This window comes from Grus americana, chromosome 3 (assembly GCF_028858705.1).
Source record: "Grus americana isolate bGruAme1 chromosome 3, bGruAme1.mat, whole genome shotgun sequence".
NCBI classification, from domain to species: Eukaryota; Metazoa; Chordata; class Aves; order Gruiformes; family Gruidae; genus Grus; species Grus americana.
This window is the reverse complement of record NC_072854.1, coordinates 96,021,504-96,048,952: the sequence shown is the minus strand read 5'-3', so window position 1 is coordinate 96,048,952 and position 27,449 is coordinate 96,021,504. Positions and strand designations below refer to the sequence as shown.

The 27,449-nt window shown below is 40.4% G+C and overlaps 1 protein-coding gene across 2 annotated transcripts in view; it reads left to right on the top strand.

Moving 5' to 3' along the window:
* Nucleotides 1–24,560, top strand: part of EPAS1 (endothelial PAS domain protein 1) — an 80,858-nt gene extending 56,298 nt beyond the window's left edge. Inside the window, exons 5-17 of one of the 2 annotated variants that reach the window (XM_054820706.1) lie at nt 25–87; nt 199–317; nt 424–626; nt 9,541–9,647; nt 14,765–14,912; nt 15,668–15,876; nt 16,201–16,388; nt 17,297–17,407; nt 19,077–19,561; nt 20,490–20,613; nt 20,703–20,820; nt 21,348–21,530; nt 22,262–24,560. In XM_054820706.1, the coding sequence (XP_054676681.1) occupies nt 25–87; nt 199–317; nt 424–626; nt 9,541–9,647; nt 14,765–14,912; nt 15,668–15,876; nt 16,201–16,388; nt 17,297–17,407; nt 19,077–19,561; nt 20,490–20,613; nt 20,703–20,820; nt 21,348–21,530; nt 22,262–22,413 (2,210 nt within the window). In that variant the 3' untranslated portion in view covers nt 22,414–24,560. The remainder of the gene's footprint in view (nt 1–24; nt 88–198; nt 318–423; nt 627–9,540; nt 9,648–14,764; nt 14,913–15,667; nt 15,877–16,200; nt 16,389–17,296; nt 17,408–19,076; nt 19,562–20,489; nt 20,614–20,702; nt 20,821–21,347; nt 21,531–22,261) is intronic. The other variant, XM_054820707.1, reaches the window with a different exon arrangement.
* Nucleotides 24,561–27,449: the final 2,889 nt, after the last annotated feature.

Genomic DNA, 27,449 nt, shown 5'->3' with positions numbered 1-27,449 from the left:
GTCCTATTTAAGTTCCACTTAAAGTTTTAGGTCTGAGCTCTACAAACTGCTCTTCAATGGTCCATGCATCTTTGATGGTCTCTGCAGGTAAATTATCTGAGAATTAGTCTGTTATTTCTATTGAATCCTTCATGCTTATAAGTAGAAGAAATAAAGAAGCAAAACTAAGAAAACTCATTTGCCGTTGTTCTTACACAGGTCCAGGCTTTGGAAAGAAGAGCAAAGAGATGTCAACTGAGCGTGACTTTTTCATGAGGATGAAATGCACCGTTACCAACAGAGGCAGAACCGTTAACCTCAAGTCTGCCACATGGAAGGTACTATATTTGAGCCACAATAAGCGGTTTTGATTTTAAAAGACATTTTGGCATGTAGAGATAGTACATTTTAAGTTTGCTTCTAATTCAAAAATTATTATTTTAGGTTTTGCACTGCACTGGACAAGTTAAAGTGTATAACACTTGCCCTCCTCACACCCTGTGTGGGTACAAAGAGCCTCTTCTCACCTGCCTTATAATAATGTGTGAGCCTATTCAGCATCCTTCAAACATCGATATCCCCCTGGACAGCAAGACCTTCCTGAGTCGCCATAGCATGGACATGAAATTTACCTACTGTGATGACAGGTAAACTCTACTGATTTTTCATTTCCACAGGAAAGGTGTTTCTATCTTCTTGAACAAAACAAGCAGTCCTTCCAGTGTCCTCCTATGTGGACCTGGTAGGCAAGAACTAGAAGAAGGTACAGTCTGTTACCAAGACAGCCATCCAGTGCCTCACTTAATCCATCTCAAATCTCAGTTTAGGCAAAATAGTACTCCTGCTGCATTTCCTCCTTATGCTGAGGAGGAATTCAAGTTCACTGTCCGAAGATGAGGCAACTTAGATCCATAAGCATTAGCTTCTTGGCTTTTAACAACCTGAAGAGTACACAGGATTTCTGTTCTTGTTTTTTAGAGAACGTCTCAAACAACGTACTTTACAGACCTTAGTCAAGGACTGTCTTACAGTTGGTTTGGCCCGGGATGCTATTATTGGTTAGCTGGAAAGTACTATGCTATCTATGCTCTAGATTAACTAAGAATTGCTAAGGCATCCAGAGCATCTGCAGCTCTGAAATGGAGTTGCAGCCTCTTGCTCAATGAAAAGCAAATAACCTTTGCTGGTTATCTATCTGCTCCTTTTTAGTGTCAAAATGAAGGAGAGGGGAAGATCTTGGGTCAAGCAAAAAAGGGCTGTGTCCTCCACTCCCCACACCTCCCTCTTGAGGGGAAAAAAATGGAGATCCCCCTAGTCTCCACCTGCCTGATTTCCTCAGGGAAAATCCATGGGATCTCTATGGCATTTCATGCCATCTACCTCTTCTCCCTATCTACATATTGTAGTAACCATCTTCCCTGTGTGTGAGTGAGCTGGAGATCCCTTTCCATCAAGTGTCCTCCTGTTCCCCATTTTCCCAGAAAGTCCTGTCTGTACTGCTGTGGCTTTGGTGTTTGTTTTGGGGATTTTTAAGTTTGTGAGATCATCCTTGAATTTAATGTGAAGTTTTCTGTCTAATGAAACTGATCTCCTGAAATTCAGAGATGCTAGCAACCGCTGAGGTCTGTAAGGTTATCAGTGGGATTATATGTATGCTCACATCTTGCACAAAAACTCACAGGATTGAGATCTTGGTTATTTTTTTCATCCTTCAAAGGATTTTTAAAACTTGTTCTTAGCAAGATTATGATTTTTAACAATGTGATGAAACAACCGTGTAAACTAGCAGTGTTAGCAGCTGTGGATGAAAGCAAGATTACAAGGGTGAAACTTGTGACTGACCTTCTTCTGACCTCTCTGAGAATTTAGCAGCAAGTGTGCTCTAACTAGAAATGTCCTCTGAATGTAACCGCAATAAAACAGACTTTTTTTCTTTTTTCTTTTTCTTTCTTTTTTCTTTCTTTTTTTTTCTTTTTTTTTTCTTGTTAATACTTTCAGGATTAAAATATTGAGATATCAGTAGGATTTTGCTGCTGGGGGGAAAGCAACAATATGGTAGTGACTCATTATTAATAGCAACGTACCTCTGAATTACTGGGGCCATTCAGTGGCAGGCTGGAGGAGAGTAACAGGATTTTGCTGTATTGCAGCATTCACATGTCTCTTCCAGACTTAATGCATAAGCAATTATAAATGAGAATTAGAGGGACTGATACCGTCCCATTAAAGATACACATGCTTATTTTAAAAATAATGACATATTATGCCCTGTCTTAAATAGGAGGAGTTGATTTACAGGGAAAACTTTTCACATGGCAGTGAAATACAACAGCTTCCTCTGGAGGATTTAACTTGTAGGGGATTTCAGCGATTTTTCTTTAAAACGAGGCAAGAAAACAGCATGTCTTTTCCTAGATAGTTTTGGTTGGATATTTCATTCATGTTTTATTGAGATTATGATAAAGCTGTAAAAGTCAGCCAGGCCAGAGAAGGAAGAGACCTCGCAAACCTTTCAGGTTCTTCCCAGCAGATCCTCCTGGCTCTCGCTTCCCTCCCAGAGGGATGTTGATTTCTCTCCAACAGGCGACACATCACTAGACACATAAAAATGCAAAACACTCAGCTGTTCTTATCAAATTCGGTGCTGCTAGACAAATTGCATTGAAGGAGCAGCTTATGCCAAGAATGTAAATCCAGGCTGAGGAGTGGAGGAGGAAAAGCAGCATGTGCCAGTCAGATGCCTGAACCCTTTTCAATGTCCTCTGGCCTTTCTGCAGCAACACAGCAGAGCAGACACAGCTCATTTCTCCGTAAGAGACTGTGTCTTTCCAGTTCAAGGCTGATATCATTGAGGGCAGCATGCCTCCTCTAGCAGGCTTCTGCAGCGATCCGAGCATCCCCTTAGCAGTTCATCTGGTGCGGACAGGTCTGCTTCCAGGGAGCATTAAGTTTTTATTTTTGAAGCATTCAGTTAAGGAAACTGAAGGTTTCTTCCAAGGAAGAAACTGAGGTGCTTCTGAGGAATTACCTTAATGAATGGCAGCCGTGCTGGACCTTACTAATGGAGGCATCCACCTTCAATGTGAATCTTAAGTGGGTACAAAAGAGAGTTGCCCTTGTATATGATACTTTCCTTGCAGAAAATAAGGATCACATCTGTCATTTCCTTAGGAAAGCTCGTGGTCTCTGTCTGTCACAAAGCAACATGCAAAATATAGGCTGGCTACCTTTCAACGCTTTGTAATAAAAACTAGTTGGCTGACATGAAGTGCCTTGATTCTTTTGTTCTTTCCTCAGGGGGGTACAGGACAGATGCGATATGAAGCAGGCAAGACTGGTCATCCCTCATTTAAAATGTGTGAGACACTAGCCCATATATTTTGCCTTCCAAAAATAATTTATATATGTGGGCCTATGACTTGCCAGTGGTTAGGTGGGATATGTTTGTATTCTTAAAACGGCTTTTGCAAGGCGATGAGCCTGTAAAGAAAGGTTTGTGAGATATAACAAAAATAGGTTGTTCTGTTAAATGCCTGCTTCAGCCATTCCTGGAGAGCGATTTAAAACTGTTCCTTTGCTCCACTTGGCTAAGTGGTTTACAGGAAGGATTATTTTAGCCGTAATACGGAAATGCTGATCAGTGGTACAATTCAATAATCCAAGTGAGGATTTAGTTCAGCTGCACAATGGTTTTGTGTCAGGGAAGATCTCTAGTGAGGGTGTTTTAGCCAGAAAAAAAGGCAAGTCTTTGTACAAAGGCAATTTTGTTACCTTGGTGGCAAAACTGATGCTTGCCGTATCTTCACGGGGGCGATGGGTGGATAGAAATAGTGGCAGCATGTTTCTGCTGTGGAAAAATCCACAAAACAGAAGTGAAAACTGTATCTGAATTTGATAGACAACCCTAAAACTACTTCAGGTGTCCCAGCACATGCAGTCTTATGGCTTATGCGTAACAAAGGGAAACCATATGCTGTGTCTTGGAGGGGACCAGGGTTTTGAAAGCAGAGAGGGTAACGTAGGTGGCGTTGGCTTTTCACCTTCATCCCCGCAACCTCTCTGGGGTGCTGGGGAGAAGAGGGGGAAGCGCTCTTTGCCAGTATTTGCTGCGGGTAGCATGTGCGAGGGGAGAGAAGGATAAGGAAACAAATCTATTCTCCACGGGGCGAGATGCGCAGGCGGCAACTCGGGAGGCTGCGTCACAAACCAGTTCCCTGGCACTGGCACGCTGAAAAGCATATGTTCTCCATTACTTTGAAGGCATGGCTTGCTTTAGGGATTTGTGTGTTCCTGGTTACAAGAAACCCAATTAGTTATACTCTTTTTAGCTTTTTCTTGATCGGAACATTTTAATGGAAGAGTTGAAGAAGAAAAAGGAGCGATGGAGGTTGTATCATGATTCAGAATAGGATGGTGCAGGAAGATGCAATGCCAATAGTGTTGGTCCCAGTTAGGTTTCTCCTAATGAGTGTACATGTGGGATCCAGGCTGTGCCTGACTGAGGGGAAACTGAGTTGTCTGGTGCTTCCAGTTACGTCCTTGTAAAACAGAAATATGCAGGCACAGGACCTTTTGTGATGGTTTAAGTCAGTTTGCCATTTGACCAATATTTGGGGAATATTTTTAAATTAGGTAAGAATGCAAATAAGCTTTTGAAAGGACCTCCTGTCCTCCATCCCTGCTTAGGGGGAAACTGCAGTATGGAGACAACAGTCAAGTGATGATATCTGAAGCCAAAGATCTGCATTTGGCAAAACTGGCTTTTGGTATATGTCATATTTAAGAAAAAAACATGACCAACTTGTTTTGTTAATAATGAAACTTTGATTTAGATAGACCAAATGAATAGGAGAGACAGAGTCCTGGTGCAGTTTTTCATGTGCCCATCTAGGTTTTTTGCCTAGCAAGGCAAGCCAGCCATCTCTCTGAGGAGTGGACAGGGGTCCTGGGATTTCAGGATTTTGCATTTTGTATTTTTCATTGGCCTGGATCAGAGTAGAAGCAGCCATGAGTATTTTCAAGAAGAAATGAGGGTACTTGGCAGGGCTGCCACGCCACCCTCTAGCAGGCTGGCAGAGTGCTTTACCCCAGGCATAGTGGCTGTGTTGGACCTTATTATTTTTTCTTTTTTTTTTTCTTTAAACTCATTCTGCTTTAAGTATAACTTTGTTTGTTTGTTCCCGTCAAGACCAATTTAACTTCAATAACTTGGTAACAGTTTGAATACAGAAAGACTTTGTTAAGAGATCCACACCCTCACACACAGTCCACACACGGCCTGACGAATATACACCCAGCTATTTTTTCATGAGCAGTAAACATTACAGCAGTCTTTCACAGAGAGCCTGACTTCTTGGTCCTGATGGTTCTTACGATACTATTTTAACTCAAGAAATGGTATACAATAAAAAACTTTGTGGTCCTATAAAGAGACAGAAAAGCACAATTTTCAGAAAAATCAAACCACTTGTAATAGCTCATCTCATAGGAGATGCAGCCTTTGAAGCAGTGAGCTCTGTTTGCTTTGCCATGCCTCAAAGAGATAATGCAGGGCAAAATCGTACAAATCTAGAAATAGGGTTCAGATCACTTGTTTCTCCATTGTGTACCCTAAGCACAAAACTCTGCCTTGACTCCGCATCCCAAGAAATGGGTATATTAAGAGAAACCGTAGTGCTCAAAAAAGCATTTAATTAGCAGTAGTTGGGACAGATACAGTACTGCGGAGGGCTACTGCCCGCCCACCTTTTTACTGTGTTTTCTGAGATTTTGACCTCCGTAGATCATGGTGACAAGTTTAGCTCAGAAAACTGCAGTGCCAGTCTGGCAAAATTAAGATTCCCCCAAAGGTATTTGTGTTTTCAGAAACGAGTGGTTAACGGGAGAATAAACAGCCTCTCAGCCCACCTGTCATCTTCAAAAAAAATTATTATTATCCTTCTAATTAGCACCAACTTAGCTTTTACAAATGCAAAGGAAACACAAAGCCTACCGTGGCAGGAATGCCATCCAAAACCACCATACAGTTTGTTTTCCAATTTTGTCATCCCGCAGCTTGCACAAAGAGCAATTTTCTGTCTGGTGTCTAAGCAAAAGTAGAAGCCTTGTGTTCTGGACTCAGTTTTGTAAGTGACCCTTTGGTCCCACAGGGCATATACGTTTCTGTGACTCTCTTAGTTATGTACTCCTCTTCATAGCTCCGCAGGATGCTTTTTCCTTTGCACTTAGTCCTTTGTGTATTCACTTGGCATTTTGTATTGCTAAGAGGCTCCCGTGGAAAGCACGCAGAGATTGGAGAGTGCACCTCACTGGCAAACCTCAAAGTGATGCTCAAGTGAGGTCAGTGAGGGACCTTTGCTGAAGCGCTCACTGCCTCCTGGCCCAGGTGCTGTTCGGGCTCTCAGCTGCAGCCAGTCTTCTCGGGAAAGTCACGGGACGGGTGTGATGGAGACAGGGATGCCTGCCCGCCTCGGACCTGATGCGTAATGCGGCATGGAATTGGCTAATCTGATTTCCAGCCCTGCACTGGCTGCAGGCCGGGGGATTTTTTTAAGCTTTTCAGAGTCAGCAGGACCAGAGGAGGAATAAAGGAGGATGTGATCTGCCAAGTCATGCACCCAAACCCAATACTGCTAACAATTCTTGGAGAGAGGGTGTTTGTTATAAAATAGTGGTATTTAAAAATGTATCTAGGAAACATTGTCAGACAGTTTTGGTTTGGTTTTTTTTTAGGATGGGAGAAAGAAACATTCTATGAATTTTTTAAAAATAATTTCACTCCCAGGAGTATATAAAGAGAAATGTAATAGTGGCATCTGAATAGTGGTAGCAGTTTAACAGATCAGTTAACAAGGGCATAGAGGCTGTTTAGCAATTTATTAAAACAAACAAAATTATTTTAAAACAATTACTCTTGATTAGTATTTCAGAGTTACCAGGCGTGGGGTTAGAATTTGGCCAGTGTTGTGGGGTTTATGGGTAATTCTTTGATATCTTATTTTTATCTTTCTGTATACTTTTTAGATGGCTGTAGTAAAAAGATATCAACCCACCGCTTGCTAACTGTCATCCAAGATTACATTAGATCTGATTAAATTTGACATTGTCACAGCAGGATCACACCACAAGTCGTTCTGTGCCATGGAACGACAAGAAGAGTAATTTTATAGTGAGGGCGCTCGTTGTGAACAGTGAGGAGCAATTTGAGAGGGGAATTGACGATTGGAATAGACAATTTGGTCTAGAGATTGCAATTTCTGTATGATAAGAGTTGAGAGTCCCTCGGCCTGCTGTAACGCATATTTTTTGCTTGCTATCTCAGTTCCACTGTTGACACCCGTGAGGGCTGTAATGTGGTTTTGGATTTGCATTGGTGCTGCCGGGTACATGATGCTTCTTTTTTTTTTTCCCCATTATCTTTATTTCCTTTTCCTTCTCCCTGCTGAACCCCCACTTGGCCCTCAGCTCCCAATGACTGGTTTAAGAGTAAATCCTCAACTTCCTGAATTTTAAAAGCCTTCCCTTTGTAATGAACTCCAAACTAACCGGGATGGTTTTATGATAGTATGCCATTATATAACCAAAGGCCATAGTTTCTGTTTTTAAAGACTGTATATTTACACTGGTCCTGGCAAAAGCCTCTGGCCACTTAGACCAACATCTCCCAGCTGACTGTGTAAAAGCAAGCAATGACTGTATTTTGGGAGCCTTACTTTTATTAGGGCTCCTTCTGTATTTGTTGTTTTCTCCTGATGGTTCAGCTCTGATGACCAATTCATTGTGAGAACTTCTGCTTTTGTTAAAAAAGAAAAAGCAATTGTGGTTTCAGAGAAAAGTTACAGGTTTGACTGGGGTGCAATTTAAAAGCTCAGAAGCTTGTCAGTGAAGAGAGTCAAAAAAGCATCTCTCTTTGAAACCCGATTCAAGAATTTCCCCTTGGTGGGTCTAACTGTAAGCATAAATAAAACTGTAAACATAAACAGAAGAGTAAGTCTTTGGGGGATTCTAATAAAACCAACTACAGTCTTTGCTCAGCTAAACCATTATAAACCCAGGTTCGTTCCATAGAAATTAGGACAGAGAGTAGTTTTCAGAGTGACAAAACCAAGGCGTCCCGGGGGTATGAGCTATACAGTTCTGCGGAGGCAGGGAAAAGCTGACTCAACGCCTTGGCGTTCAAACCGTACACAAAATAGCTCCATCTTATGTGTCTTCCTTGCTGGAGGGGGATCTGGGAGATGAATGCCATGCTCTTGCTCTGTTTGTTTTACAGTATTTACATGTCTGTCTTGTAAAGACATGCTTGTGTCTGGAGGGCTGGGCCAAGGCTGTCCTTCCAAGGAGTACACGAACCTGAGGATGTCTCTCTTCAAAGCAGCAACGCCACTAATCAAATGTGGTGGTGGCAGATACAGCCTTTCCAAGGGAGTTAGTTACGAGGCATAAAACTTGGGCACTACCGCTGACGGCAGTGACGTGCTGCAAGATGTGGCCATTCCTCACAGACCTCCTGGCTTTTCAAGGTTTCTGACAGCTTAGCAGTCAGTTTGTAGTCGTTTCTGCTACTGCTCTCTGCTACACTGCAGGTTGTTATTGCAGTTTAAAAGCTAGGAAAAGGCATCCAAGAGTCTTGTTGACTTGGAAAACAATAATGTTTCCTTATTTTCCCAGAAGATATGATATCTTTGCTTTTGAATGATTTTTACTGTGTTTCCTGTAAAGTTGTGTGTGATGGTATGTCAAATTGAATTTAGGAGAAAAAAACCACCCTTTTCCTCCACCCCCTCATTAGAGAAAATCATCTGCACAGTTTGATGACCTATTTTCATTTATTCAGGAACTTGTGAGAAATCCTGCCTTGCCCAAGTACTCAGAAAGGCTCTGAAAAAGGTCTAGATTTTGAGATCATAGCTTTCTTTGTGTAAAGTCCTACTTAGTTTGTGGATTAGTCACCCAAGTAACCTAATCCACATGCTGAAGTTCTCATATAATTGAGAAACACTAAGTAGAAGAGCTGATTTTTTTTTTTCCTTTAACTGCCCTTAACTTCTCACCTTGCATATTTATTTTATTAAATGCAATACCCGGTGTAGTGATTTAACCCTTTTATGAATTGGGTTTTTTTCAAATGTACACATGCTTTTAAACCTGATAGTGCCAACCACTACCACCCTCACGTGCATTTGATTTTGAATGATGGTAGTTGGGAGTTTCTGCATGTGGTGGACAGCATTAGAACTTTGTCGGCAATGGTTTTCCAGTTGAGACCTTCTATGAGAGATGTGGTACAATAGGCCTGGGAAAATTTGCATCACACGTAATGACATCCCTAAGAATTTTTATTCCAGTAGTATTAAAAGGCAGTTTATTCTGAACAAGGAAATATTTCAAAATATGGTCAGAAGTCCTCTACAGCTCCTAATGTGTTTGGAAGTCCAAAATTTCTCATATTATGGTTTTAAATCTGTTAGTCTAAGGACTAGAGCTGATAGTTGCCCTGCACATGTAAGCATAAGGCTAAGGCGACCTGGATTTTAAATATTTGTTTTTTCCTCAATCAAGAATAACAGAGTTGATTGGATACCATCCAGAGGAGCTGCTGGGCCGTTCGGCATATGAGTTCTACCATGCCTTGGACTCTGAGAGTATGACCAAGAGTCACCAGAACTGTAAGTCACATTCTTCTTTTTCTTCATAGCTTGCACATAAAGCACAGCTTGCAGGTACCTCAATAAGTAGTTGAAAATACAAATGTACCTTGTCTGCAGATATTCTCTGAGAACAGTATTTATGCTTTGCAAGAAAGCTCACAGATTACCGTGCTTGTCTAGCTAAAACCTGCTGCTGATCCTTATGGAAGGTCTGATTTTTGTCATAATTAAAACTAAACTTGGACGGTAGAGAGGAGAAGCACCGTCTTTCTAAGGGATTAATACAAGGATCAGCTGAAAATTTGGAAAGCTGAGTTAGGCAGTACTAGCCTGGTGAGAAGTGAGTTTACTGGTGGTATTATCCTTCTGGTGTGCCATTGGGCTCAGCAGGAAGAGCAACTGTAAAGCATAATGGGCAGAGCTTATTGAAGTGATTTTTGAATGTCTGTCTGCTGCTACCAAATAACAACTATCTTCCCCACCCAAAACAGATGTGCAAGGAGACTTTCTAAAAGGGATATTCATTATACAAATAATATATACTACCAGGAACAGCTTCGTCTTGTTTTTCTTATGCCTATGTGAACTGCCAGTTTTAGTTGTTTTTAATGTAAAGTACCTGAACTATTCCGGGAGCAGAGATCAAATCCAAGATCTGCTCCCTCTCTTCAGCAGTCCCCACAGTTAGCCTCCTCTCTCTCTCACATAAGGTGTCTTAACATTATTGGGTTTAAATCTTTGGTCTCTGTCCTTAGAGTTGGTGCTATGGCTGAAGACAGCATGGTGTGCCAACCTACAAATGACATTTCCCACCCTTGGCTGTTACAGCCACTGAAGTAGTGTATGGGAGAGCTCTCAGCAATGCATCACTAAAACGTTTGCTGCTGCTTGTTTTATAAAAACAAAGCAAAGCTCCTAGACTGGAGTTCACAAGCTAACCCCCCTCCACCACCACCACCACCACCTTGTAGTTACTATGATCAAAGTCTCTGTCCCCAGGAAAAAGCCCGTGACTTAGGTCATGTCTGTAGGGAATTGCCCACCAAATAGACTTACAGAAAATATTTCTGTACTTCCCAGAGAAAAGGAGCAGCAAAGAATAACTGTCTGACCTTAAGGGGAAAAGGGAATATGTGTTAGCTCTAATGGCAAGGATTCAGGACAGCTTTGAGTTGAAATGTTACTTGAAAGAATGTTTGGCAGTGATTAAAGCTGTGTGCTATAAAACAGTGTTGGTATGAATCATCCTGTTTCCAGAGCTGCTTAAAAAAAAAAATCAAAAAAAAAAATCACGCTGTACTTGCAGAGTTGCCTGGGAATGTATTTGTTAAAATTGTTTCTTAGGTAATGTGTTCATGCGTTTAACATGTGATATTCATCGATAGGATGTCCATACCCTATGCTGGGCTATGGAGAGTCATCCTGCGAAATCAGTGGGTATGCTGCACTGTTGCTTTTGAATCGTTGTGTTGTGTTTCTAAGAATGGGACAACACCAGGGAGGGAATGAAATGAGAACTGGCAGTCTGGTAGCAGGAGAGAGAGCGAGCAAGCCCTTGTTAGTTATCCCTATCTAGTTAATTAAATGAGACCACTGAGTTGGGACTTGTTCATATAAAGATTTCTAGAGAGTTTCTAGTACCCATCTTGACCACGCATTGATGGAGGTTGCTCTTCACTAGCAATTCAATTCACCTCGTGTACTGCAGAGTTCATGTCTAGATGCCATTTATGCCTACTGAAAAGGGCCATGTCCTACAAACTTTTGCTGTTGAGCATGAAGACTGATTGAGAAGCAGAGTGAAGGTAAGGGAAAGTCTAGAGGGATGAGTTATACCAGCAAAAGTGCTCAAGGCACTGTGCTCTGTACAGGTTACAAATATTTAGGATCAAGCTGTTCCATCATGTTTATGATAGCACGGGATCAGCATGGATGATCTTTACCGTTGGAAGCACAGGACCAAAGTCTGTGCTGTGATAAATGCTGTTGCCCACAACAGAACCATCAGTTTATATCACCAGCAAATTTGACTCCTTTAGTTTTTCTAAGAGAAATACTTCCCGTGTCTTCTGGGACAGTCAGGCTCCTTACCAACTCAGAGAACAACCACAAAGGCAAAGTGACAGCAAGCTGTGACTTGAAAAAACAGACATAAGCCCTCCAAATAGGAGATCCCTAGGTTTCCTAATGTGTGCCATTGAGATGTTGTCTAATGCACAGGGTAACCAAGCAGGTGTATAGCTTATACACAACTTACTAGTTCTTCCTAGCACGTAGCTATGCAGAACTTATTAGTTCTTCCTGGCCATGTTCATTTATACATGGAAATAGCCACCTCAAAATTAATGTTCAGCACACTTGTATTTATTAAACAATAATTTTTATTAGAAATACACTATGTATAGAGTATATATTCATGCAACAATACAGTCATCAATTCTGACAGTGCCAACCATTTAGGGTTGTAAAGACGCATAGGAAATAGAGGAAGGAGACTGAAGTTTGAAGAGAGAGGGAGGAAAAACCTCAAATTAGTTTCTTGGATAGAAGCAGAAGTCCTTCCCTTTCCTTCCTTCTAATTGAGTGATAAATCATGCTCATTGTAGTTTTACTGTATTGCAGTTGGTTGTTTTTTTTTCTTGAGGTGAAATAACAACCTCACATTCAAGCAAGCCACAATAGTGTTTGTGTTCTTGGCTGGAAGTATAGTTGCATATAGAGTACGAAAGTCTTAATTAGTCACCATCAAATGGAAGATTAGAATGTGTTTGGCAGTATTTAGCATACCCAGTTTTTCATGTGTTATGCAAGCAAGATTAAAAATCTCTGTCTTGTTACATAAATGTACACAAAAGATTGACTGCAGAGCTCTATTTTCCAATTTAGCGATTAATAATCTATAATCGCTTCCATTTAGAGTCTGGTCTTGTTGCTGTTAAAGCCAATGGGAATTTTGTTGTTGCCTTTACTGGAGAGCTGAATGTCACCATCTGGGACCTGCCACTTGGTAGTACGTAGCAGAAGTTCGATAAGCCTTCCAAGTGAATCATAGTTCTCAAGTGTCTCTCAGCAATTAGAAAACAAATTTTATGTTCAGTTAAATTCATCTCTGCCTTCCCCCTTTCTCCACCCAAAGATAAGGAATATAATTGGAGCCTATTTCACTGAGATGTTACTAGTTCTGTAAAGATACAGGCAATGTATACTTAAATAAAAAAAAAAAGTGAGAAGTTCACTCTGAAGGCAAAACCTTAAATGTAGCGTTGATAACAGAGTCAGCAGTTACGAGTGTATTAGTAATTTATGAGATTATCCCACGGAGGGATTCTGCTGTACTTTATTATATCAGAACATGACATGTTTTGAATAATAATAATAAAAAAGATTAAAGCAGTAAAAAGCTTCTTTGTAATGTAACAGGCGCCTACACTGTGACTCTTATTGATGAGCTGATGATTAGGAAGCAGTGTAATTATGTTTCACAAGCAGAGCAGAACAGTCCAGTCACTAAAACACTTTGAAATGAAAGCCTTTTGATTTTGTTCCACCAGAAGTATTTAATCAATAAAAGTAATGTTCTACTTTGTCTAAATAAATTAAATGAAGGATGATTAAGTACTCCTAGGAAGAAAACAAACAAACTTCAGCGACAGAAGGATAAACACAGCAACAATTATCTGCAAAACAGTTGTTGCATTTCACAGGCCTGGATTTGTACATTTGTATGGTGGTGATGTAGGAGAGACTGGCAATAAATAGCTTCTGTTAACGCCACATTCACAAGGGATTTTTCTGTACAAAGACTGCAGAATCGTTTCCAGCCTTACTGAGTCAAATTGCATTATTTTTAGGGCATTAGTTTGATGGCATACTGTCTTCAGGCATAAAAGCTGTTGAAAAGGAAAGATTGCCAATGTAGTCAAAGGTTTAGTTGAGCCAGCTCCCACTTTTTTGCTATCCTTAGTGCGACTACTGCACAAGTTATAAATATTTAGGATCAAACCATTCCATAGTGTTTATGATAGCACAGGATCAGCACGGATGATCTTTACCGTACTGCTTACAAATACAATCTTTTATTAGTACGAGTACTGCTTGCATACTCCAGCCCTAATTTTATTGCCATTGATCAACAATATTTTTTCCTCTACTGACAACTGTGAATTGCATGACAATATTCATTGCTTTTAGGAAAGGATTTACAACAGACAGGCAGGATGTCATAAAACTTTACATCTCAGAAGTCCAAAGCTCCATAGTGGAAACTCATTCTCTTCCAATATTAAAAAATATTGGAGGGGGGGAGGGTTTCACCCTTCAAACATGTAGATGAAGCTTTAAACCCGAGTTGTACTACTCTCAGTTTATTGCTTGAGAAACTCAGGCCAGCTCAAAAAAAAACCCAAACCATTTTGAGTTAAATAAACGTGGATTTGTCACATGGGTCTTGGTTACTTCTAGGCTGCTAATTTCAAGCTATTGCAGAGGAACAACACAGGTCAAGCAGACAGAGTAATACAGTAGTTCAGCTTTTTTCTTTTTTTTTTCCTCCTAGGCAAAACAGTCCAATTTACTGTTCTTAATTTTGATACTTTTTTAAGGGTGATATTACTTCTTCAGCCTCTTAAGACCAATGCTGTGCTAGTGCCACCTTCGCTTTATTTGTGGTGTTGAGGTATAAAAAATAGATAGGTATAGATTTAAACCATGAGATTTTGAGTATAGCTTTTAAATCATCTGACCTAAATAAGTTCATTTTTCTACAGATCAACTTGGAATCCTAAACTGAGACACTTCTAGAACAGGGATTTTCAAGAAACATGCAGTCAGCAGGCATTATTTTGCGGGGCAATTAGGATCTTACATTAAACACACAAAAATGTCCCACACTCTGATCTGAATACTCAGACCATCTAAAGAACTGAAATGCCAGGCATCTTGAGACCTCAAATTAAGAGCCCATTTTATATTTCAAATGGCCAACTTGTCCCAAAGTTAACCATCCTTGCTGACAAATGTCTTAGTGTAGTTTTGCATAATGAAAACTCAGAAGCGGGTTTATTTAAAACAAGTGTTACATACTTTGTGTGCCTGTCCTGCTGCATTATTTATATCTCTCTGCCCCCTTTTCTCAGTGTGTACAAAAGGTCAAGTAGTGACGGGCCAGTACCGTATGCTTGCCAAGCATGGCGGATACGTATGGCTGGAAACTCAAGGAACGGTGATTTACAATACGCGCAACCTACAGCCTCAGTGTATCGTCTGTGTCAACTATGTGCTGAGGTAAGTTGTATGGGACACATACGGATTCATGTGCTGGAAGAAATGCAATAATCAGAGGAACTTTTGAAGGGTCTATTTAGTCAGTGGTGTTATTCTGCAATCAGCTTAGTCATGTTTGTTCAGTCTTGTTTACTGATGTTAGACATCGATGAAAAATGTGGCATGCCCGTTCCCATACACGCTGTTGAAATACACCACAGCCTTTCTCTTCTGCAGAGTGGCTGCTCTGCTGATACAACAGAGAATAAAGTCTGCAGTGAAGATTTTATTGTGTAACACAACTGCTAATATGTTTTGTTTTTCTAATGCTGTGACAGAGATAAAATTAAGCAGTAATTGTGTCTTATGTTGCTAGGAGAAGCAGTTTTCTGCCTCAAAAATCAGGGCCAATCAGGAGTTTAGCCTCTGTCTGGCAAAACTCAAGTATTTTTGGTCCTAGATGGGGCTGAAATAGGAAATACTTATTTGAGTGATAGTCTGGGTCATTTATAGCCTCGACTACATCCCTTTAAAAAGCAGATCAACAAAGCCCCGAGTATTCCCACAGAAGTCCTGACCACACTCTCTGCGTCATCTGAGATGGTGGTGCTCAGCAACGCTGGAACTGTGCCTCGCCTGTCGAGAGCCTGGCATGCAAGCGAGAGAGGCCAAAACGCTTGTACGAGCCCTAGCTTTAAAGAGTTTGTACTGCCTACATTACCCACATCTTTTTTTTTTTTAGAGTGCAAAATACCTAAAACCTGTTTTCTTGTTAGTGAAATTGAGAAGAACGATGTTGTGTTCTCCATGGACCAAACGGAATCGCTCTTCAAGCCTCACCTGCTGACGATGAGCACCGCCTATGAGAACGGCATCCCTGTCACGGAGAAGAGCGACTTCTTGTTTACTAAGTTAAAGGAGGAACCAGAGGAACTTGCTCAGCTGGCACCAACACCCGGCGATGCCATTATTTCCCTGGATTTTGGTTAGTATTTGTATAAATAATTTTTGTGCAACAAAGAACCACATATGAGCCTACATTTAGAAACTTAACAGACACGGTCTGTTTGCTGTGTGTACAAATCAGGAGTAATGGCTATAAGAGCCCACGTGCTCACACCAGTGGAAAATTTCTGTGAATGAGAGCAGAATCAGACTTTCTTGCTGACTAAACAACATGCATTAAGTCTATGCCAACTTATTGTCATGGCAACTAGGAGCAGTGTTTACTTTCAATGAATAGCTGCAATTATATCATAACACAGCACAACCTAAAAGCATCCATTAATATTGTTAAAACTCCGTGCAGGGACACAGAAGTTTGAGGAAGCCCCTGCCTTCACCAGCACTGTTTTGACACCAAACAAAGCATGGCCAGTGGAAGCGAAAAGCCGCGCTGCTCAAGGTGAAACACTGACAATACCATCCTTTACAATGCCTCAGATTGCACCTGGCAGCAGTACTCCAAGTGCAAGCAGCAACAGTAGCTGTTCCACGGTAAGAAGAGCTTTAAAAAAAATGCATGTTATGTTTTGTATGTCAGTCCCATCAATATATGTAGATGATGTTTTCATGTTAGAAAATGGCCAGAACCAGGACACAGTCCCATCTCATTGTGTATTAACAAGGCCTAGTGTACCTATATCCCTCCTGTACTGTGCATATCTTAAGCATCAATAGCAAAAACATCAAATGGGAACTATATCCGGCTTTACATTGCAGTCCTCATTTTCTCCCAGCTATCCCTCAGTAATTATGATAACCTATAAAAGAACTAGTAGAAGAAAGTGCTACCACCTTTCATGGAGTGAGCCTTAAATAAAAAGCCAATGTAAAATGGTGTGGTCACTACATTGCCCCAGACCCATACAGCCTCTTTCTGTTAACTAGAAGCTATAGTCTCTAGTGCAGAAACTTTACCCAGCTCAGGCTTTTGAGAGCAGCTCCATGGAGTTCCTCACTGTAGGAATGAATGTGCTTTCAGGGCATTGCCCCCAAGAGCTGGAGCCACTCTTAGCCAGCCTTTACTAGAGGGTGTCCAATTTTAATAAAGACACTGAGGTAGTGCTAAGTGTCTCCCTTCTTGACACAAGTATTTAATAGTGTACGTCTCATGTTGCTAGTCTGAGTTGCCAAAAAAACTTTTAAACTGAGACGACAACTAGGTTCCTGTATCGGGTGCCTTTGTTAATCAGAATAGGTCTCAAACTTTGTAGTGACAAGTCATCTTGTGTTGGAGAAAAGCATATGATAGCAGCAGACAGTTTTGGCTTCTGAGGACACTATATATACAGCCTGGTATCATAGGAAAGATTTGTTACTGAATAGCACGGTATAAATTGCGTGATGCTAAGCCAATACTGTGGTCGTCTTGCTGCTTATAACAAATTCTTATTTCTGTGCAGCCAAGCAGCCCAGGAGATTATTACAGTTCTGTGGATGAAGATCTTAAGATTGAAGTGATTGAAAAACTCTTTGCCATGGACACAGAATCAAAAAGTCAGTGCAACTCCCAGGTAAGGAATTAATATCTCTTCCAAAAGCCATGAAAATCAGTCCCTGCTAGTAGGTAGTACAGATGCATGCTGTATGTGCAGATAGACTAACATGCATGTAAAGCTGTGTTTGCGCACCTACACCAAAACTTTGATGCACGACACTAACAAAAATATACGCTTTCAAAAGCTGGGTGTAAATTTCTATCCCTAACTCTCTGAAGCAAGTGCCTTAGGGTGTCACTGTGGTGGCACTGCTAAGCAGCAGCAGAGAGCTTTCAGAATTTGGAAGCTTCTGTAGACTGGATGAGGAATATAAGGCAGCAGCATTTTTTTTTTTAAATCTGGCCTAATGAGTAGCAAATAAACATCCTTTCTAGAACACAATATAAATAAACTAATTCTTGAAAAACCTCAAAGTGAGAAAGGAATGCCCCTCATAGCACATGCCTCCTTCAACTACAAAATTAAAACTGCCATTTTGGCTATATTCCTCTTGTCGTACCTCTTGGAGGACTTCAGAGAGATGTGACAATTACTTGCACATAAAGTAACAAAGTATCAGTCTCCTGCACTCTAATCATGGTGTAAGTGTGGAAATTCCCCCTATAAATAACTCAATCCTCCACTATTATAACATTACATCAAGTGAATAAATGGTGTAGGCGTGATTCAGCCCATCTAACTTTTGGTACTTAATTGAAATGCCTTTGTTAAGAGGTTCTATTTCTTAATAGTTAAGAGAAAGGAAGCGGCTTTGCTGGCAGCTCAGACCTTGCACTCATCTCCTATGAATCGTATGGAAAGTTTGAGGGGATTTGGGCCCAAATGAGGTGTCTCAGTTTGCCAGTGCAATTTGCAGACTCTTAGTAAGATACAGGTAGGCTGTAGTCCATAACCTGAAGAAATTTCATCTAAGTTTGGACATAGAAAAAGCAGTGAAAGCAACAGAAAGAGCGGACAGATAGGAGGAAAATCTGGATCAGGATCAAACTCAGTGCAAGACTTGACATGAGCAAATTTCAATTTTGTCAGGCTTAGCATATGCTTGCACAGGTGTGTTCCACCACATCAGCAGGTTTGTCTGGTGGGAAAAATGAGTGTTAAAAAAGTGCCCCTGTCATGAGCTGACTGGTGGGCCAACATTCATTTCCCTCTCTGTTCAGCTCTGGTCAAACGCCAAGAGAAATGAATTTAAATAGGACTAGTTTTCCAAGGAAAAAAAATGTTACAGATTTAAGTGCAATAGTGTCCTTCCAACTACATTTTTTAAAACTCTCACATTTTTAGACGCATTTTTTCTCATGTAGCTGGATTATGAGAAAGCCTGAGGTTGAACTACATGCCACATGTTCTAGAGTCATGGCAGACAAGTTATTCAAAGCTTAGTGAAACACAAGATCTAGTTCAGATCACAGTGATGTTGCAGGCTGCATGCAAATACCACTTATCTGGAAGGGGTTTTGTTTCTTATTTCAGTTTGTTGTCTTACTTTGATGATGATGATATGATGAACGTGTACGCTAGTCGTAGAAATAAGACACCTTTAAATAGGAGCTGGCCGGTTTCATGTAGGTAAATTTGGTACACAGTCATTTTTCAGCTTCACATCTACTAGTAGTTCATATCACGCTAACTGCCACAACTATTATTGACTTTTAGTTTCTTTATCAACTTTATTTTTGTGCAGACTGACTTCAATGAACTGGACCTTGAAACCTTGGCTCCTTACATTCCTATGGATGGAGAAGATTTCCAGCTTAGCCCAATCTGCCAAGAAGAATGTCCTCTCTCTGAAAGTGCACAAAATACCCAGCAGAGTCTAAGTAGCATGAGTACCATCTTCCAACCCCTTGCTTCTGCTTCACAGAATCAGTTCCTCCCAGAGAAATATTGCCCACAGCTATCAAATAAAAACATTAACCCTGGTCACGGGTCCCTGTCATCGGTGTTCTTCAACAATGCCAGCAGGTCATCACTGCCACCATACCATGACCAAGCCAGCACTCCCCTGTCTTCGATGGGAGGAAGACCAAACACCCAGTGGCCACCTGATCCCCCATTAGAATATGTTCCTGCTAAATGGAGACTCATGGATAAATACTCAGGATCCCTGTCAAGTTCCCCTTCAGGGCCACCAGTACATTCTCCCATCATGCCCATATATAAAAAAAGGTAAGAGTTTTTGGGGTATAACTGTATCTTACTCAGAAAAGATTTGGGGGGATGGAGGAGGTCATAATACTGAAAAATTCTTTTTCCTCAATTCAGCCGGAATAGTTGTTTTGATAGGCATCAGACTGCACTTTTGGGGAAATTAGTGTGGCGCTCTCCCAGCAGCGGTCAGGCTAGGGGAAGCAGAAGTGGGCTTTTTCCTGCCTGTAAGGATGGATTTCCTGCTGGTTGGGTAAAGCTTACCCAAGTAATTTTGCAAAGCCTGCTTGGCTTTATGCAGTTATAAAACAACTCTGAAAAGGCTTACTGGTCCAGCAGTAAGCTGGGACCCAAGCATACTTTCTTATTTTGCACATATTTTTTGCACAACAGAAAATAGGGGAGAGGGAGGAGTTACAGTACATTTATTGTTGGCATATGTAAATATTACAATTAAGATTTGAAATTACAGGGTTTTTTTCTACAGCCCTTCTTTGCGATGGTCATTTTAAAACATGAAGCTGTGCAGTTTGCTTTGTGGGATTTCTTGTTGTTCGTAGAAATACCAGTGTCTGAATATACATCTGGAAAGAGAGGATTTGTCCCCAAAAGGCAACCTGTTTGTTCATGTTTAGTATGCAAAGCAAGGGGACAGGTGTGGCTCTCAAAATCCTATCCTTAAAAATCACATGACTTTTCCACAGCATTTTTATGTCTTCTCTGGAGATTCCTGGAGGCTGTTTATGCTAGACTTTCATTAGTCTTTGATCCCAAAAGTCAAAAGTTTCTAAAGCTTGTGGGATGACTAACAAAAGGAAGTAAAAACATTTGAGGTCTGTCCACTGTCATGTGTCAAAGACACCTTAAATGAAAGAAGAATCCTTGTAAATGAACAAGATGGTTTAGATTTGCCTCCCTGCTCACTCACCCAGAGATCTTTTCTCCACAGGCCCCTGGATGCTTTTGGGCAACGAGGCATAGATATAAACCCAGCAAGAATTGCTCTGTCTAACAGTTTGAAACTGAAGCGACAACTGGATTATGAAGAACAATTGTTGCAACAGCTGAGTGGGGTAATCATAAGAAATGCATCCCCTTCACAACTTTGAACTCTCTGTGGTCATTGGTGTAATTATTTGTTTTGCTTTTCTTCGCATTTTAGGGAGATCCCTCTGTCATTAACCCATCTCACCTAATGTGGAAGAGAATGAAATTTCTCAAAGGGGAAAACTGTTCCTTGGTTACAGAAAAGAAGTCTCTCAGCACAAGTGTTCTTACTGGTAAGACAAAAGAAAGTAGTTTTGCAATGTTAAGTACTGAAAATTTTAAGACAGGTTGAACAGAAACAAAAACTCTTTCAAAAGGAAATGCAAATAAGCTCTGTAACTATTACACTAAGCTTAAATTAAAGATGAGGTTGTATCGCTAAGAGCTGAACAATTTAAGGTACATTTGATAACTACCAGGTAGATGGTTTCGTGTATGTTCACACCCTTGCTGTGGTGGTAACAGAGATCAGCTTAATGGAGATGGGTTTATCTCGTGCTGATCCAATGTGTGGACATCTCTGAGGTAGAACTGATACTTTCTCGCTACAACATTGTGTTTCCTTCACAAGTATATCTTGGGTGCAATACTACTTCTAGAGTTAGCGCTGCTTCTGGACTTCCTTTGTGACAAAAAGTAGGTATGCCTACACTGTGTGACCATCACACCAAGGATTAATTTGCTTTGAATTAGTATTATCTACTATAATGATTACACTGGCTTAATTTAACTTTTTTTTTTCCCCTACTATGTAAATCAGATGAATTTGTCTGTAACTCGAGAGGTCTGAGCCAGCCAATGAATCAACTGCAGCAACAGCAGCAGCAACAGCCACCCACCTGTGGCAGTCCTGGTGAGAATTTGAAAGCAGGAGCATTTCCCCCTCCGTTTTACAGTTCCCATTATCAGGACTATGCTGTCCAGCAAGCTCATAAAGCATCAGGTAAGAGCTGTCAAATACAGAAATTGGAAACTGTTGGTGTTTAGTTCCAGTACCAATGCCATGAAAGAAAACACTTTAAAAAATGGAGGAGGATGATAAACCAAGAACCAAATATGTATTGCTTCATAGAATGAGAAACTAGTTCTGTTGTTTAGTGTGAAACTTAGTATTTATATGTGTAATATATGAGGAAAATCTATCTTTGCCCTTCACATCAATTAAACTTAATACATTTTTACCTTGGAGGTCCAGTCATCCTCCATCCATACTCTTGTGATGGTATTGATTAAATTATACTAAACAATTTCACTTCAGCATTGATATGGGAGGTTGGTAGATTAGAGTCTTAACACATGCCTTCTAAAAGTTAAAATAAGTAATTAAAGGGGACATATATATATAATAATATATAAGGGGAGTGGGTGTCAATTTAGAAACTGTGTTGTTTACTGCAGCTTTCCTCATCTGCACCAATATAATTTTTCTCAGAACAATCTAAATTGGGGTGGAGGTGAAAAACTGCACCTGTCCGTGTGACAAGCAACTGTTTAAGGCAGAGCGATGGATAGGTTTGTTCTGAAACCTGTAACTGCTGGTGGTTTGAGGCACACTGACATAAAACACAAAATGAAGTTGTAACTGGTATGAACAGAACAGGCAGGAGAGGAAAGAAGTCTTCTCTCTGTCTCTCTGGTCTCAGCACCATGACTTACTTCACTAATCTCTTCCAGGTATGACCAGTCGTCTGCTGGGGCCCTCCTTTGAACCCTACTTGTTGCCCGAGTTGACAAGATATGACTGTGAGGTGAACGTCCCTGTTTCGGGCAGCTCTACGCTTCTGCAGGGCAGTGAACTGCTCAGAGCGCTGGACCAGGCAACCTGAGCAATCCTGCAATATTCCATGGCCTGTACTGTTCAAAACAGCTTCAGTTTTTAAATATATTTTTGCAAGTAGACAATTTCTAATACCAATACACTTTTACAGGATTTTACTTAGATATTGAACCTGTCCACGTTACCAAATAGTGGCCTTTTGAAGTTACTCACTTTATTATTCATATTAAAGAAATACATCTACTGTATTTTCTCTATTGCAATTAAAGTGTTGTTTAGAGAGTTTGATTACCCTCCCCTTATCTCATTACCTGTAATTTATACTCTGGAATTTTCTTCAAATTTCATGCTAATAAAAAGCTGTGGTAGAAATGCCTCATCATGTGATAACTTTGGCTGCAGTACTGCAAAGATTTATTTTTATTGCCAAAGATGAATGAAACAAATTTGATCTCCAACCACAGTTTTTTGTGATCTGCCAAATTGAAATCCTTTGAGTCTTTCTGTTTTCCAGCTTTTATCGTATTGTAACTTTAATATTAAACTTTTGGAAAAGTATACTAAGGAAAAATTTTGCCTTCCGCCTTCCCCCCCCCCTTCATTTTTTATACACTTTGTTGAAAGAAATGTGAATGGTGAACTGCAATGTTTGTGGGTATCTATCTGTGAAAGTTGCACGTTGTAAGCGTTTTTCCTCAGACACAAGCCCCATTCTCAGCTGCCTTAACTGGGCTTAGCTCTATGGCCAAGGGAGTCCTACAGATTTACCCCAGTGGAGGATTTAGACCTGTGTTTTCATTTGTGTTGGGTTTTCTTGTTTTGTTCTTTGTTGTTTCCTTTTTTTTTTTTTTTACAGTTGGGTTTTGTTTTTATTTTAATTGCTCTGTGGGTCAGTTGTTAATCATCTCTTGGTACTTTTGCTATATCTAGGACACAACAACTTTAAGAGCTGTTTCTGCTAGAATTAGTAGTATTTGTTATGGTGTTGCTGATATTTCAGGAATCTGACCAGGGGCCAGTACTAACACCTCTGATTGTCTTTCTCATTTTACATGCTAGCTAGCAATGTAATTGCAATGTTGAATCATTTAAACTAAAAGTTAAAGTAGTATTTCCCAGGGTATTAGGCTAACTCAGTTATAAGTAGACAAAAACAATTAAGGATTATGTGGTGAGATGAATAGCTGGGAGGCAGGTCTCTATCATTTTTACTTGCCGTACATTAATCAGTAGCTGAAATGTCATTAAAAGGCAGCCAGACATTTTCAGAGCTCCTTTCCCACTATCATTAGTTGTCATGCACATATTTTAAAACATAAGGCTTTGAATGCTTTCAAAGGCAAAGGGATTTGAAAGTTTAAATCACAACATATTTAAACAGCAAAAATATAAAATTAATAAAATGCAGGTGAGCAGTTCTACCTTCAAAATACATACAGACCTAGATATATGTTGGGATATATCATCTTGTTTCCTCCACTGGTATAAGTCAGTGTACCTTTATTGCAGAAAATGGAACAGTGGCAATGTACAAAAGGTAAAAATCTGGCCCAGAAACTTAGAACAAAGATAGACGCTTTTGAGACTTCTGATTCCGCTGAAGCCTGGTTTATAAAATTGCTTTATATCATGCACTGACACTTGCAGAGAGGGAGCCTTGGGTTCATCAAGCACTTCGGAGTTCGCTGTGTTAAACTGAGTCTTAAACACACATACTTAGAAAAGCTGAAGATCTTTTCTTATTGGTACCTTATGTAAAAAAAATTATAGTCCCAATTGTAGGAAATCTTTCAAGAGTTTATTACCAAAAATAATCTACTCCTAAAGTGAAGTTACTACCATGTGGAAAAAATATATTGTAAGCATCAAAAATGTGATGAAAATTGGTAAGCTAGGATTTGACAAATTTGCAGTGGCAAGGACTTAAAGGCTTCAAGGATTAAAGACACTTGAATACTGCTCTTCTGTTTCTTGTTTGTGTAGTTTCAGCATTAAAAATGTTATACCCTAACAGTTTACTAAAACACTCTGAAAGAATATTCCATGTCTTAATATTAATCATACTTTTTATCATAATTATTTCATAATCTATATTGCTGAATTCTTATTGACAATATTATAACTGTATGGGAACTTTAACTTGATAAGGAAATGTATTTTGACACTGATACCTTATTAAAGTATACTGATCCTCAATTCTTTGTGACTTGTTTTGCTATGAATTTGTTATTTGTTGTATCATTGTAAAACAAAAGTATTTATTAAATTATTTATAGAAAATAAAGGTTTGCATTGATCTTTGAAGAATGAAAGAACAAACAAAAGCTACCCATACTTGAGAGCTGAGATGTAGCCTGCCAGAGGTCCGTACCACCAACCTTTTTGTAGAGTTGACCCAGCTTTCCTCGAATGGAGAATTCATGCCCTGCAGCCCACCCTTCTGAAACTTGTCCTGTGGTTCAGATTGCTGCTTCATTTCAGAACTGTATTTCTGTCTGAGAAGCTGAGGGTGCCTCCTGTGATGCTGCCCTTAAAAAAAAAAAAAAAAAAAAAAAAAGAAAAAAAATAAGTTGACAAAGTTACATTTCAGAGGCTGAATTGCCACAGTTCCCCACTTCAGTTTTTGTGGCACTAACATAAGCCAGTGTAGCCATTGTATTTTGGCAGTCCCGACAAGGCGATGAATGGCTTTCACCCACCCAGTCCTTTTAACAATAGCACTGGGATAAACACCCCAATCCTTTTCTGTAGAGAAACTGCCAGTTTTGCCTGGTAATAACACTGATTGCGCTGTAGGAGGACAGACACATTAAGAAATTAATTTCCAAACATGCACTTCAATTCAGACTGGACTCTGTGGAAGCTGTTGGTGCTTGACCCTTTGGATAACTGCCTTTGAAACATGCGGCAGCCATACAGACACCCTTGAGCTTCTCAAACAGCAGCAAATCTTCTGAATAATCTGCATAAGCAGGCTGTCGTCGCCTCCGGGAATGGTGGCATGCCCATTGCCCTCCCGTTCAATGCATCCCACTGATCTGCAAGACACTTGGACAGAAACGGTAACTCCACACATCAGCTCTTTATCCAACTGAGGGTTAAAAAAAAAAGAAGCCAATCACTTCAGTAGATGTGAACCTGTTCAGATCAATTTCTACTAAAGGTTGTAATCACTGACTACTACTACTGTAAAATAGTGCTGCCAGGCACTTTTTTGGGGGGGTATCCCACACTCAGTCTGAAGAACTTCACGCATTCACCCCTCTCTCCAACAGCATGGACAGACCTGATCACCACTAGGTTGTTCACTATGTTCTGCTGAAAAATCAGGCAGTTTTGCAAATGCTCATGCCTGGTGCTGGTCTCAGTCTCCAGCTGATTTTTCAAGTCTATCATCTTTTTTTTTTTTAAATGATCAAGCCAATGGTTTTCCTAAACCATGGATTTCATGCAAGTAAGATTCACATCGTTTATCAAACAAATGATTACAACAAAGTACTATAGGATATTCTCACCATCCTGGTGTACATATATATAGTGATTACTAATACAACTACAAAAAAAAAAAAACCCCAAAAAACCAACAAACCAAACCCCGATAACTTGGAGCAAAGGCCAACTATCTCTACAGTCAAGACACCAGCTCCTACGTGGTACCGAGATCTGCGGACAGTATGAGATTCATCACAGTTGCTTGCAACAGTAGGCAGAGCACAGGAAAACAGTCTAACACACAACTGCTCCAGGTCGAGATGGTGAAGATTTCATGTGTTACTTCTCCCTGAGGAACTTTATAAAGCTATTCACAGACATGCCAGAATTATTTCTTTCTTTTTTTTTTTTTTTTTTTTTTTTTTTAAGAGCTACAGTGGAGAACTGGAAACATTCACCTATGTCTAAATAAACAGTATGATTTTGGGGTTTGGGTCCCCCCCCCTTCCAACTCTCTTATAGGCTTCCCAAGAGAGGACAAAACAATTTCTAAGAAAAAGAAAATCCTTAATATGTTTTCTTAGGACAACAAAATCTGTCACACGTCCCTGTCCTGCTCCCTTAGTGCAAGCCAACACACAGCACAACAGCTGTCTTTTGGTTATCTGGGGCCACGTGAGCTCACCATCGCCTACAGGGAAGGCAGACCTGGATTCCTGCTCTGGTCGTTGTTGTTGCTTTTCTTAGTCAATTGAAGCTACAAAAGCACCATAGCAAGGCTCTAGTAATTGGTAGGCACCCCATTTTGAGGTGGTTCACATTAAAAATTGCTTCAAATAAAAAAAAAAAATTAAAAAAAAAAAAAGAAAAACCTTAGCTACTCAGTTGGGAAGTATCACCAACATTTCTTCTGTCTGAAAGCCAACCTGCAGTTTTGGCAGCTTGTGATGTGCTGCAGGTCTCACATGAAACACTTTCCTTGAAGAAGTCCTAAATTCTTGTAATCAAGGAGTTACTTTACTGAGAGACACGACTGAAGAGATGTGGTTAAGATGTCTCATTAGGGAACAGAAGCACAAGCGTGAACCTGGCTTGCAAAGACTCCCTGCAAGCCAGCCGGCATCAGCTACTTCTGCCTTTAAAACTGGACAGTAACAGTCAGCTGGAGGCGGCAGCAGCCGCGTCACCCCCCTCGTGCACTATCATCTGCTATGGAAATTGCTGCACCTTGACTGCAACGGCCAGAAGGACTGCTTAGACTTGGGTCGCATCTCAAAAACCCAACTCCCCTTAGCTTCATTAAAAAAACCAAACCAAAACAAAAACAAGCAACTTGCCACTTGAAAAGTCTGTGTTTAGGTCTTGGAATTACAGACAAAGCAGGCAAGCTACATCCTCAAAGGCACCAACACCAGCAAACAAGAGTGAACCACCCCAGGTACACTTTTTAAAATTTCATTTTTAAGCCAATGAGTTGGGGTCTGTCTGCTGCTGGTCTTTGAAGGACTGGCACTGGCTAGGTTTTGCAAGAAAAAGCATTATACCAACAGCTCTAGCGACTGAAGCTCTGTCTCCCCACAGCATTGGGAAAAGCAAACCAACAGCAAAGTCTCTCGTGGCAGAGGATACATGTACCTCAAGCATTGCCTCCTC